This window comes from Rana temporaria, chromosome 6 (assembly GCF_905171775.1).
Source record: "Rana temporaria chromosome 6, aRanTem1.1, whole genome shotgun sequence".
NCBI lineage: Eukaryota > Metazoa > Chordata > Amphibia > Anura > Ranidae > Rana > Rana temporaria.
In genome coordinates this window covers 113,017,386-113,031,247 of record NC_053494.1, presented here as the reverse complement: position 1 = coordinate 113,031,247, position 13,862 = coordinate 113,017,386, and the positions used below count along the sequence as shown (strand labels likewise).

Sequence of the window (13,862 nt, the reverse complement as noted above, 5' to 3'; positions counted from 1 at the left end):
CAAACTCTGCTACTCTACCTCTAGGGGAATTTGTACCCTCCTGCTGGCAGAGCTCAGATGCAATGGGACAATTTGGAGAACTTTAATTGTATAATCCATGTTGTGTTTCTATATCTGTCAATGGTAGCCATCATATGTCACAGCTTTTTCTGACTGTCTGCTGAAGAAGGAATTAAATGTATATTCCGAAACGTGTTGGGATTTCTTTGCGGTTATGGCCTCTAACTGTGAGTTAAACCGCGTGTCAGAGAATTCAGCTGTATATTATCCATATATGATAACCATTCATGTATAGTAAATGTGATATTCTCGTCTATCGTTAGATGGTTTTTATCAATAACGGGCCAGATTCAGAAAGGAGATACGACGGCGTATCTCCGGATACGCTGTCGTATCTCTGAGTGCGGGCCGTCGTATCTATGCGACTGATTCATAGAATCAGTTACGCATAGATTTCCCTAAGATCCGACCGGCGTAAGTGTCTTAAACCGTCGTATCTTAGGCTGCATATTTACGCTGGCTGCTAGGTGGCGCTTCCGTATATTTACGCAAGGAATATGCTAATTAGGTATTTACGCCGATTCAGAAACGTACGTCCGGCCGGCGCATTTTTTTACGTTGTTTACGTTAGGCTTTTTCCGGCGTAAAGTTACCCCTGCTATATGAGGCGTAGCCAATGTTAAGTATGGACGTCGTTCCCGCGTCGAGTTTTGAAAATTTTATATCGTTTGCGTAAGTCGTTCGCGAATAGGGCTGTACGTAAGTTACGTTTACGTCTAAAGCATTGACAATTTGCGGCGTAATTTCGAACATGCGCACTGGGATTTTTTCACGAACGGCGCATGCGCCATTCGTAAAAAACGTCAGATACGCCGGGTCACAGTTAATATACATAAAACACGCCCACATCATCCCCATTTGAATTAGGCGGGCTTCCGACGGACTAAATACCTTACGCCGTCGTAACTAAGGGCGCAAGTTCTTTCTGAATACGGAACTTGCGCCCTAATTGGCGTAACGTATCTGAGATATGTTACGCCGGCACATAGATACACAATTGTATCTGAATCTAGCCCAACATTTTTACTTTTTATTATACTTCTTTACGCATCTTTCTGGTTTCCAACCTATGCCTATAACGTCCCAGAGTGCATCTCCTTTGTTTTTCTTTTTTCTATTTAGGGATGTGGCTATAGGTTCTAGTCATTGACTATATATTTTGCTTTCTTTCTTAAATAATTTTCTTGGTATAAGTATTCAGGCTGTTTGCAACAACACTTGAAATTTAGCTCAGGTGCCTCCCATTTCTGTTGATCATTGCTGAGATGTTTTTCCACTGTGATTGGAGTTGACCTGTGGTAAATTGTTTGGACACACCTCTCTATAAAAGGCCTCACACATGACAATGCATACTGGATCAGAGCAAAAGCCAAGAGGTCAAAGGAACTGCCTACAGAGCTCAGAGGCAGGATTATTGCAAAGCACAGATCTGGGGAAGGCTACAAAAAAATTCAGCTGTTTCCAAGAGCACAGTGACCTCCAAAATTTTCAAATGAAAGAAGTTTGACACAACCAAGACTTTTTCAAGAGTTGGTCACCTGGCCAAACTGAGTAATCAAGGGAGCAGGGCCTTAGTAAGAGAGATAACAAAGAACCCGATGGTCACTCCAGAGATCCTGTGTGGAGATGGGACAAAGTTCCAGAAGGACAACCATCACTGCAGCCCTCTACTGATCTGGGCTGTATGGCAGATTGGTTAGATGGAAGCCTCTCCTCAGTGACAAGCACATGAAAGACTCTCAGACTATGAGGAGCAAATTTCTCCTGTCTGATAAAACCAAGTTTGAACTGTTTGGCCTCAATTCTAAATCCTATGTCTAGAGGGAAACCAGGCACCGCTCATCACCTGCCTAATATCATCCCAACAGTGAAGCATGGTGGCAGCAGCAGCAAGGACTGGGAGACTGGTCAGGGTTGAGGGAAATCTGAATGGAGAAAGGTACAGCGATAACCTCAATGAAAACCTGTTCCACAGCGCTTAGGACCTCAGACTGGGCTGAAGGTTCACCTTCCAACAGGACAACGATCCTAAGCACACAGCCAAGACAAAGCAGGAGTGGCTTAGGGACAACTCTGTAAATTACCTAGAGTGGCTAAGCCAGAACCCTGACTTGAACCCTATTGAACATCTCTGGAGACTCCTGAAAATCTCTGTCCACCGACGGTCCCTATCCAACCTAACTGAGGATTTGCAAAGAAGAATGGAAAAATCCCCCAATCCAGGTGTGTAAAGCTTGTCACGTCATACCCAAAAAGACCCAATGCTGTAATTGCTCCCAAAGGTGCTTCAACAAAGTACTGAGTAAAGGGTATGAATACTTAAGTATATGTGATACTTCAGTTTTATATTTTTTATAAATGCACAGACATTTCTAAAATTCTGTTTTCACGTTGTCATTATGGGGTACTGAGTTTAGATTAATGAGAAAATAAATTTAAACAACTGTAGTATCAGGCTGCAACATAACAATATTGAAACAAGGGAAGGGGGTCTGAATACTTTACGAATGCACTGTATTAGTAAATTCACTATACATGTGCTGGAGCCTGTATGCAATTATCTGCATTCATTGTGGGTGCATATTAAATACTATGAAAACATGGTTTAGCTTGGTCATTAAAAATCTTATATGCATAAATTGCATAAGTAAAGAAGGCTCATGTAGTTGCTGATGCAATATTAGATGATACTTATACCTGTAACAACTGTTAGCAATGTTGCAGAAACCGAACAGTAAACTGCAGAACAATAACATTCAACCAGTTAGCAAAAAAATCTAGAAAATTCCATAACAGAAAAAAACAAATCATTATTTGGCATGTGCACTTTTGACTTTAAAACATAAATTCTACCAAGTACACTTGTATACAGTTAAGGATTTTGCAGGAAAATAATCTGGTGCATAATTATTAAACAATTATAAACCAAACAGGTGCAAATGACAAGATGATTCTTTAAAGCTGGTCATAGACGGCTGGAATTTTGCAGGAATTTAACAAAATTAAAGCCTAATTGGCCCAGGATGCACTATCCGGCTTGACAAAAATGTATTTATAAATTGAAAAATATCAGTCAAATAGTGACCTTGTTCCATAAAATATAGCCTCTGCTCCTCCTTACAAGCTGTTACTATGGATGGGACAATCCTGTGGGCTGAACAAAAGAAAAATGTAACCATGTATTGCTACCCTTAATTTAAAAAGAATCAGCAGTGTATAAGGCTGCATTCACACCTGAGCGTCGGTCGTTTTTTCGGGCGTTTTTTTCGGGCGTTTTCATGCCTATTTGCGCGTTTGCATACAGCGTCGTCCGACGTTTTTGTACTTCAAAGTTTTTTATTTTAGCCACTAGGAAAAATTATCATCTTTTCATCACTTGTTGCTATGTTGGTAGATTTTTTTAATCTTCTGCCTGGGTGAAAAGTTCTATTGATAAAGCGACGATTCAAGCGATTCAAGTCGCTTGAATCGAGCGTTTCCATTACTTTCTATGGGAAATGGAAACGCTCAAATACGCACAAACCGCCCGATACGCGCAACAAAAAAGGGTCCGGAACTTGTTTGAGCTTCAGTCGTTCGGCGTCAGGCGTATCGGCGTGCAGATGTGAACCATCTCCATAGGGTATAATGTATTTTTTCCCCTTTAGCGTATTTGAGCGTCACGCTTCAGGCTACAAAACGCTCAGGTGTGAATGCAGCCTTAGTAATTAACCTATGTCAAGTATAGCCATTTAAAAGACAGCTCAATAAAAATAAAAATTCACAGTGGCAAGACTGAGCAGAACAACAAGGGTGCATCAAGAAGCTCTCTCACAGACAGAAGTTTCAAGGAAGACAGGTGATTTCAGATGTGCTGTCCAAGCTCCTCCGAAAAAGCACAAAGAAACAGGCCACACTGAGGACAAAAAAGTTGTGGTCAGCCAAAAGTTAAAAAACACATTACATTGACATCCCTTCCCCATTTGTAATGCCGCGTACACATGATAGGTTAAACCAATGAGAATGGTCTGATGGACCGTTTTCATCGGTCAAAACCGATCGTGTGTGGCACCATCGGTTAGTTAACCATCGGTTAAAAAAAAGGCAACTTGTTTTAAAATTAACCAATGGATTCCTAACCGATAGGACAAAACCGATCGTTAGTAGGCACGACCATCGGTTAAAAATCCACGCATGCTCAGAATCAAGTCGACGCATGCTTGGAAGCATTGAACTTCGTTTTTTTCAGCACGTCGTTGTGTTTTACGTCACCGCGTTCTGACACGATCGTTTTTTTAACCGATGGTGTGTAGGCGCGACGGACCATCAGTCAGCTTTATCGGGTAACCAATGAAAATGGTCCATCGGTCCGTTCTCATCGAAAGGACTGATCGTGTGTACGTGGCATAAGATGTGCAGTGGGCCAATCAGCTCAGACTTGGCAGAAATCAGTGACATACTGATACACCCCTCTACAATCCAAACAAGTCTGGTCAGAAGTGGTGTTCATTGAAGACTTCCAGCTAAAAAGCCACACATCTTACATAAAAACAAGGCCAAACAACACACCTATGCATGTAAACACAAGAATTTGTGTACAGAAAAACGTCAGTGTTTGCTCTGGACTGATGAGTCCAGATTTTTAATATTTGACTGTGACAGTAAGCAGTTTGTTCACTGGCCTGGAGAACAGCACAGGGATAGGTGTCTGCATGCAACAGTGAAGCATGGTTTCCTGCAAGTTTGTAGTATATATAAATATATATATATATATATATATATATATATATATATATATATATATATATATATATATATATATATATATATATATTTATTAGTTACTGTTAATAAATTAAAAAGTTCCCAAAAGTACTATGCGTGTCTGTATGTATATACAAAACAGGTAATACATTAAAATGACAGCTATATCACGGGGACAGCAAAATGTCACTCTTTCGCTCAATAGTTTACATAAATTACAAAAATATGATGATAGGTGTATGATAAGATGAGTATAGCATATACAAATAACCTTTAGGTAATTTTGTTTATCTGCTTGTTATTATTGCTATTGTTATGTACTTATTAACCAGTAGGTTGATCTGCCAATCAACTTTAAGTGCTGATTAGGTTATTAGGTTAGATCTATTTATTTATTACTTGTTGAAAAAAAAACATTTTTTATTTATTATTGTTTCATAATTTTTTTAGCTCATTTGATTAATTATTTCCTTTATTTATTAGCTGGTGTTTTATTTATTTAGTTAAACAATTTTATTATTAATTACATAAAGTAAATATTAAATAATTGGTAAGAGTGGTTGGTATAACTATTTATTGGTTTATCTAATGATTATCTAATTAATTTGTTATTGAGACATTTTATTTCAACGTTGGGTTATATGGAGCAATATTTAGAGCAATGCACTCTGGGATTTTTTTTGGGATGGTGCATGCGCAGTTCGGTGGGCGCGGGGGCGCGATTCATTTAAATGATACACGCCCCCTACCCGCCGAATTTGAATTCCGCCGGGGGATTTACGATACGCCGCCACAACTTTACAGGCAAGTGCTTTGTGTATAAAGCACTTGCCTGAAAAACTTGCGGCGGCGTAACGTAAATGAGATCCGCTCACCTATCTGAATCTAGCCCATAGTGTTTTTTTCAAAATTTTCGCTCTTTTTTTGTTTATAGCGCAAAAAACCGCAGAGGTGATCAAATACCACCAAAAGAAAGCTCTATTTGTGGGTAAAAAAAGGACATCAATTTTGTTTGGCTACGTCATCACATGACCACACAATTGGCAATTAAAGTGACGCAGTGCCATATCACAAAAAATGGCCCAGTCAGGAAGGCAGTAAATCTTTCCAGGGCTGAAGTGATGAGACAGAATATCAACCAAAATACATGATACAAATGTTATGAATTAAGTTGCAGTTCAGTGGGTAAAATAATTATTTGATCCTCAAGCTAAACATGACTTAGTACTTGGTGGAAAAGTCCTGGTTGGCAAGCACAGAGGTAAGACATTTCTCGTAGTTGGTTACCAGGTTTGCACACATCTCAGGAGGGATTTTGGTCCATTCTTCTTTACAGATCTTCTCTAAATCCTTAAGGTAAGAAGGAAGGCTGTCTCTTGGCAGCTTGAAGTTCCAGCTCTTTCCATAAATGTTCTATAGGTTTAAGGTTGGAGACTGGCTTACATCTGTGCTTGGGGATCACTGAACTGCAACTAAATTTATAGCATTTGTTTTTTGTGTTTTTTTACTGGATTTTTGACTGATATTCTGTCATTTAAAATTCACCTCTATTAAAAATGATAGACCCTTAATTTCTTTGTAAGTGGGCAAACTTACAGAATCTTCATCAAATAATTATTTTCCCCACTGCAGTTGCATGCCAATCTCCAAGCAGCAGGAATGTAACATTTTCCCAAATGAGAAGAAAAATTAGAGAGGATTTCTATTCAAAAGTAGTAACATTCAGGTAATACCTGTAGTCTGGATGCAAGGCCTGGTTAGGAAAACAACTAGGCTGTAAAATGATGTCGGTTTTCCACTCTCTGTAAAGTTATGGAATGAAAACATGCTTTTAAACAGGGTCAGAATACTAACGTTAGGAATGAACAAATAATTGCCTTCATTGACTTGGAAACTGAAGATTGTGCTGATGGTGATTTCAATGAGTTGAATAACTAAAGGCAATTTTTCTTTTTGCAGGGCATTTTTCTCTTTGCAACTTAATGAATGAAGTAAAGCTCTGTTGACTTTGACCGTCCAATCATATACATGAAAAAAATACTGTTTTCAATTTTGCATGTGATTGTTTTTTTTTCTACAAAGCAAGTTTTCACAATTTTGATTTTTAAAACCACTCAATTACACAAAAAATATTACTGACATTCCTCTGGCTTTTCCAAAATAAATACTTGTTGTAGGCCAACAGTTAAATAACTACTAAAACCATCACAAAAACAACCATGCAACAGCAATTTTTAGAAGAAGGTCAACAATGCTAGTCTCCTCTATTGTTTCCTATATTGACAAGTTTACTTTAAACTCTAAACTAATTTTTTTTTTAAGTATTGGATGGAATAGGGAAATGTTTCCCCTCTTTATTTTCCCTGGTGGCAATGTTGTCTCCAAGAACGGAAGTAAAGGAAAAGGGTCACAAGCAAAACAAAGCTGTAGGGGTTTTAGACAACCCTAAGGCCACATTCACATTAACCCCCTGAGTTTAGATTATTTAATTACAGAAGACATTTTTTGGCATGTACTGTATAAACAAACGTTATGTTTTTCAGATCAAGTTCTTCTGCGTTTAAGTGTACTTGACTTTAGGCGCATTTACACGTATTTTCATGCGTTTATATGAGTTTAAACACATTCAGAGTAACTAATCTGGCCTTGGATGCACAGACTTCTATTTTCTCTAATTGCACCTAAACACAGGTAAGTGCACAGTGTGAAAAATATTACAAATCATTATGTGCATATGAACACATATAATTGCAGATATGTCAATGCCAGTTTAAATGAGGCCTTAATATGAAAAAAAAAATTCTCTTCCAATTTTGCAGATTTCTTCTCATTCCCTGATGTGGTGACAACTTTCTAATTAGAACAGGTAGGGAGGGGAATTTCTCCAATAGGGTCATACAGTGAAATAAAAACAGACACATTTTTTTGGCTAAAGATACAACGTGTATATGTTAAACCAGGAAAAATCCAAGCAGTTGACTACCACTATTTACTGCATGGTTTGTGTTCCTCCCGAATGACCATAATCGCTCTGCATACTCCCATAGTTTGTGGCACTTGTTTGCATGTCTTTGTCACAATAAAACTTTCATATTGTACCCAGCAGAATGTCTTCCAAAAATGAAACACCGGTGAAAGAATTTATTCTCCTCGGGCTTTCCAGTGAACCAGGGACACAAACTATACTTTTTGTTGCTTTCTTTGTAATATACATCATTATTTTGGTTGGTAATATCCTCATCATCACTGTAACCACCACAGATAGATGTCTTCAGACTCCTATGTATTTTTTTCTTACTAACCTTTCCTTCATGGACATCTGTGTCTCTACAACAAGTGTCCCGAGAATGTTAAAAGATTTACTGGCAGAGAAGAAGACCATTTCTTATGCTGAGTGTGTAGCACAAATGTACATATCTCTTTCATTGGGTGAATGTGAGTGCATTCTGCTTGCAGTCATGGCTTACGATCGTTACATAGCTATATGTTATCCACTGCATTACACTACAGTTATAAACAGATTGGTTTGTATTAGAATTGCTTTGGGAACTTGGATATGTGGCTTTCTTTTATCAGTGTGTCATGTTATTCTAACCCTGAATATTAATCTCTGTGGACAGAATGAAATCAATCATTTTCTGTGTGAAGTTCCAGAAGTCTTATCACTGGGGTGTGAGGACATTGTGATCGTTGAGTATGTGATTTTTATTGTAGGGGTGCTGATACTTATTATACCTGTCACTTTTATATGTTTGTCTTATATAAGAATTATACTAAACATCTTAAAGATAACTTCTGTGGCAGGACAGAAGAAAGCTTTTTCCACGTGTGGCTCACACATGATAGTGGTAACAATGTTTTATGGTTCAGCAATGGCTGTGTATATGAAATCAAGGTCAACATCTTCCGCAGACATGGACAAAATGATTACAGTCTTTTATTTTATAATCACTCCAATGTTAAATCCGCTGATCTATACACTTAGGAACAAGGAAGTGAAGTCAGCTTTAAGGAAGTTTGGGAATAATAATTTATTTTCTGCAGAATTCTAAATAATGTTGCGCTATATATGTGCTATATTATGCTGTCACTTTAAATCTTTGACAGGCAGCTTTGACTCCATTTATGTGGTGTACATGAAATTTAAGAGGCTGTGTTTGACTTGCTTTCTTAGGACACAGCAGGTCTTATTAGGGTGTTTTGATTGCATGCAAAGCAGGTCAAACACAGCCTTTTCTTATCAAACTGTATTTTACATTTAAATACACACGTTTGACATGAGCATGTTAAAAAGGGTGGGAATTGTAAGAACATCTATCTTCCGTAGACCTTAAGCCTGGTACACACTATTCATTTTTTTTTGTTTAACCGCATGGGTTGAACGAAAAAAACACTGACAGCTCCAGTAGGAGCTGCTGTAGTAACCATTCAAGGTTAGTTCAGCAATCTCCCCCTCTGAGCTGTTGTGTTCTGACAGGGGGAAAGCCCCCCTCCAGAACACTCAGATCAGCACTCCTTGCCACTAGCTGAGAGTGCTGATCCGGAGACGGTCGGATGTTGGTTTTCCAGACAGCCCGACATACACACGGGCCAAATGTCAGCCATTTTTTTTTATCGCCCCGTTGTCTCCCGATATTCGGCCCATGTGCAACCGGCTTTAGTAAGTCCTCTGTGGTCCTGTCACGCTACTTAATGTGTATCCATACCCAAAATGTTTTTGATTTGTTTTTGATTGAGTGTGGAGGGATTAGAACCTGTGTCAAGTTTTGCTGCTGTCCAGGGCACCCTCAACCACAAGATTTACCCCCTTCATGACCAGTCAATTTTTTGCTCTTTGGCGCTGTGTTATTTTAACTGACAATTGTGCGGTCATGCAATGCAGTACAAAAATTTTAATGCATATAATTTTTTCACCATAAATAGAGCTTTCTTTTGGTGGTATTTGATCACCACTGGGATGTTTATTTATTGTGCTATAAACAAAAAACCCACACAATTTTTAAAAACAAACGACAAACGATCATCGACTTATAGTGGGACTGCAATATTGCGATGGACAATCTGACACTAACTGGCACTTTGACACTTTTTGTGAACCAGTGAAACTAATACAGTGATCGGTGCTTCAAAATATACACTGTCACTGTACTAATGACACTGGCTGGGAAAGGGTTAAACACCTAGGGCGATCAAAGGGTTAAATGCATACCTAACAAGTGTTTATATGTGTACTGTGAGGTGCTTTCACTAAGAGATGTGCTGATTTTTATTCCCTGCTTTGCATACCAGTGGTTTGTTAAATGGGGGTGGGCGAAAGGGATGGGATGGAGGTTGTTAATATTTTGGAGTTGACCTTAAAGGATCCTAGATATTTTTTAAACAAAATAGGCTGTACAGTGTAGTGCTGTGGTCCAGCTCCTGATTAAAAACAGCCTGGGCAAGTGTTAAATGCCCTTATCAAACCTTTAAGTGTTCCCAGGTTTAAGCCCCTTTTTGTAGTTTTAGTTCAAGCTAAACTGCAGAATCTAGCTATCTTTGCAATTACTGATCCTCTCCCTAAGTTATGTTGAATTGCGGACACAGTTTAAATAATAATTGGCTTCCTTTTCTTGTAATCCATGATTTGTCATATTATCCTTAGGAAAAGAGTGCTCCCTCCTGAAGTCGGTTCTCTCTTGCTGTACATCATACCTACACAGAGAAAGAGGACTGCATTTCCCATGATGCAAAGCTAAAAGGAGATGAGTCATCATGTGTTGTGAACCGGAGGAGGAACAGAGGGCAGAGTTGGCACTGAGGGCTGTATCTGCTATCCTGAAAATTAGTGTGTGCAGTGAACTGGAAGGGGAGCAAAGGGCCGAGTTGGCACTGAGGACTGTATCTGCTATCCACAGTGGGCGGCTCAGACCAGGAGTCTCAGACCTCCGAGACCACACACTACATCTATGCTCACTGCAAACAATTACACAGGGGTATAGACCAGATCAGTAGCAACAGGGATACTGAGCATAGTTGCCACCAGTCTTACAAAACGGATGTCAGAGGAATTCATGCTTTGATTCAAATAATGCACCCTGGATTTCTCAGATATTACACAGTGGGGAGAGAAGCAAACAGCATATTGTTCTGACAGCACCAATACTGTCAGCTAAACAGAGATGTGTTGAATGCCCCACGGTTTGCTTCATGCCAGAACTTTTGAACATTGCAAAAGTTTGGAGCTGAACAACGAACCCCATTAAAGTCTATAGGACCCAAACTGGAAAAATAAAAAGTGCCCATTTTGAAAGCTTATATGCAAGCTATTGGGCATACAAAGGGTTTGGGGGTCTAGTGCTGCCCTGGGGACATGTATCAATGCAAAAAAAGTAAAAAAAAAAAGATCATTTTTAAATGAGCAGTGATTTAATAATGCCTAACCACTTACCGACGTCTAACAACGATATACGTCAGCAGAATGGCACGGCTGGGCAAAGCAACCTACCTGTACATTGCTTTGAATTTCCCACCTTGCAGGCACACGCCGTATGCTCCATGACCATGCCCGCTGGACCCGCGGACTCAATGTCCGCCTCTGTCCCGCGATCGTGTCACAGAGTTGCAGAACGGGGAGATTCCATGTTCTGCCTAGTGACAGGACAGTGATCTACTGCTCCCTGTCATCGAATTTTCTGCTCCCAATGACGTCATTGGTTTCGGCGCGAGCGTAACTTGCGTCCTACTTATATGTATCGATACCCTTATATACTTGGCTGACCCCTCTGCTTCTTTATGCTCCTTGTTACGTGAGATGGAGAGCTTTGGTGTGTACTGGGGTTTTCAGTTTAATTGAGCTGGATGTGTTTACATCTGAAACCTTTTGACAACTGTTGGCTACAGGAATATATGAATTAGGTAGCTATCATCTGTACAATCCCTATCCAGTTGCAAATAACTTTGAGATGATAGTCTATATGGCAATTCTTTTGATACAGATCTAGTATTTTTGAAGTGTCCTGCTGCGATCTTGATCTTGTCCTCCCTGTTTGCTCCAGTGCTCGCCCGGGGAGCCATACGCGCCAAATGCGATGCGATGTCCCACACAGCAAATTAGGTGATGTTGTTGCAACATAATGTACATTTATAAATTGTTAAAACTTATATATTGTTATTCCTTCTAAGGCCCCGTACACACAGTCGGACCAAACCGATGAGACTGGCCCGTCGGACCGTTTTCATCGGTTCACCTCTGAAGTGGCCATACGGCCTGATATGTGTACACACCATCAGTCCAAAATCCGATCGGGTCAGAACGCGGTGACGTCAAACACACAACGTGCTGAATAAAACGAAGTTCAATGCTTCCAAGCATGTGTCGACTTGATTCTGAGCATGCACGGGTTTTGAACCGATGCTTTTCTGTACTAACCATCAGTTTGGTCCGATGGGGCAGCGGTCCATCGGTTCGGTTTTGAAGCATGTTTAGAAATTTTGGACCGAAGGAAACCAGACCGATAGCCTATACACACGGTCGGTTTGGTCCGATGAAAATTAACTTTGGTTCATTCTCATCAGACCAAACCGACCGTGTGTACAGTCCTTAGAGGATTACTGTACTACACTCATGAGTCCTGATGAAGCTCAACTTTGGCAAAATGCGTTGACACATGAGGATTTCTCTTTATTGGATATATCAAGCAAGAGCAATGTTATTATTTCATGCTTGATCAATCAAGCACCATATATCAATGTTTTTATGAAGTCTTTTAAAAAAAAAAAATCATGTATAATAAAAATTTGATATTTTATCTTATGACTACTTGTCTGGCCTGTACAGTCCGACCTTTTTATCTTTGATCTTGGTTCCTATACAAAACGGATGATGGCCTAGAATGTCACCCCAATATACATTCCTATATACTGAGCAAGGCTTTCAGTCATTTGCCCAGTTAAGAGCTGACTTTAATCTGCCTCCCTCATTTTATTCTTTTATCTCCAACGCTGACATGCTCTTAGAGCCCAATTTGGCTCCACTTCCTCTCAATTGTCCTTATCCCCATTGGAGACGTTATAGAGAAAACTAGACACAACTAAAATGGTTTAGGAATATCACTCTACCCAGATGGCCGATTCCATTCCTAGGTTCGCTGCTGCTCAGACCCGTCAGGCTAACCTGAATGAACAGCTTACTGATGATGATTGGACTGAGTTTGTTGATACATACAAGGGCTCAGTGTTATCCTCCACAGATAGAGTTATTCAAACAAAAGTGTTTCACCTCACTCGCTTTCAAATGTGTAAGGCCCCGTACACACGATAGAATCCATCCGCTGAAAAATCTCAGCGGATCGGTTTCAGCGGATAGATTCTATGGTGTGTACATTCCTGCGGATATTTATCCGCGGAAATTTCCCAATTCCAGCAGATAAAAATTTGTAGACATGTCTACAAATCTATCCGCTTGAATTGGCTCCCGCGGATCAATCCGGTGGTCTGTACAGACTCACCGGATCGATCCGTCCGAAGGGATCCCCCGCATGCGTCGTAATGATTCGACGCATGCGTGGAATTCCTTTTATGACAGCGTCGCGCACGTCGCCGCATCATCATCGCGGCGATGGCGCGACACGTCATCGCGAGGGGATTTCGGCGCGGATTTCGATCCGATGGTGAGTACACTCCATCGGATCCAAATCCGTGGAAATCCTCTCGTGGACCGTATCCGCGGATAAATCCTCTCGTGTGTACTAGGCCTAAGATGGGCTTATGCTCTGCATCTGAGTGCTTCAGGGGCTGTGGGAATGAGACTGACATCAAGCACTGTTTTTGGTCTTCTCCTATTGTATAAATGAGGCTGACATCAAGCACTGTTTTTGGTCTTCTCCTATTGTATATGCATTTTAGTCATAAGTTATTATAGTTAGTTATCTACTGCTCTGGGTTTACCTAATATCCTCTACCCTAAACATAGTTTGTTGGGTATCGTTGGAGAATTAACTGTTCCTGCACATAGTAAACGTTTGTTACGTATATTGTACTTATTTGCTAAAAAGGCTATACTCTAGTATAGCCCTACTTTG

At 40.0% G+C, this 13,862-nt stretch overlaps 1 protein-coding gene across 1 annotated transcript; it reads left to right on the top strand.

Annotated features, from left to right (window-relative positions):
• The first annotated feature begins 7,545 nt into the window (after positions 1-7,545).
• On the top strand, positions 7,546-8,855 carry LOC120944417 (putative olfactory receptor 2B3). The gene has a single exon (XM_040358475.1). It carries the CDS (start codon positions 7,911-7,913, stop codon positions 8,853-8,855), a length of 945 nt encoding a protein of 314 aa, XP_040214409.1. The 5' UTR covers positions 7,546-7,910.
• The last annotated feature ends 5,007 nt before the right edge of the window (positions 8,856-13,862 follow it).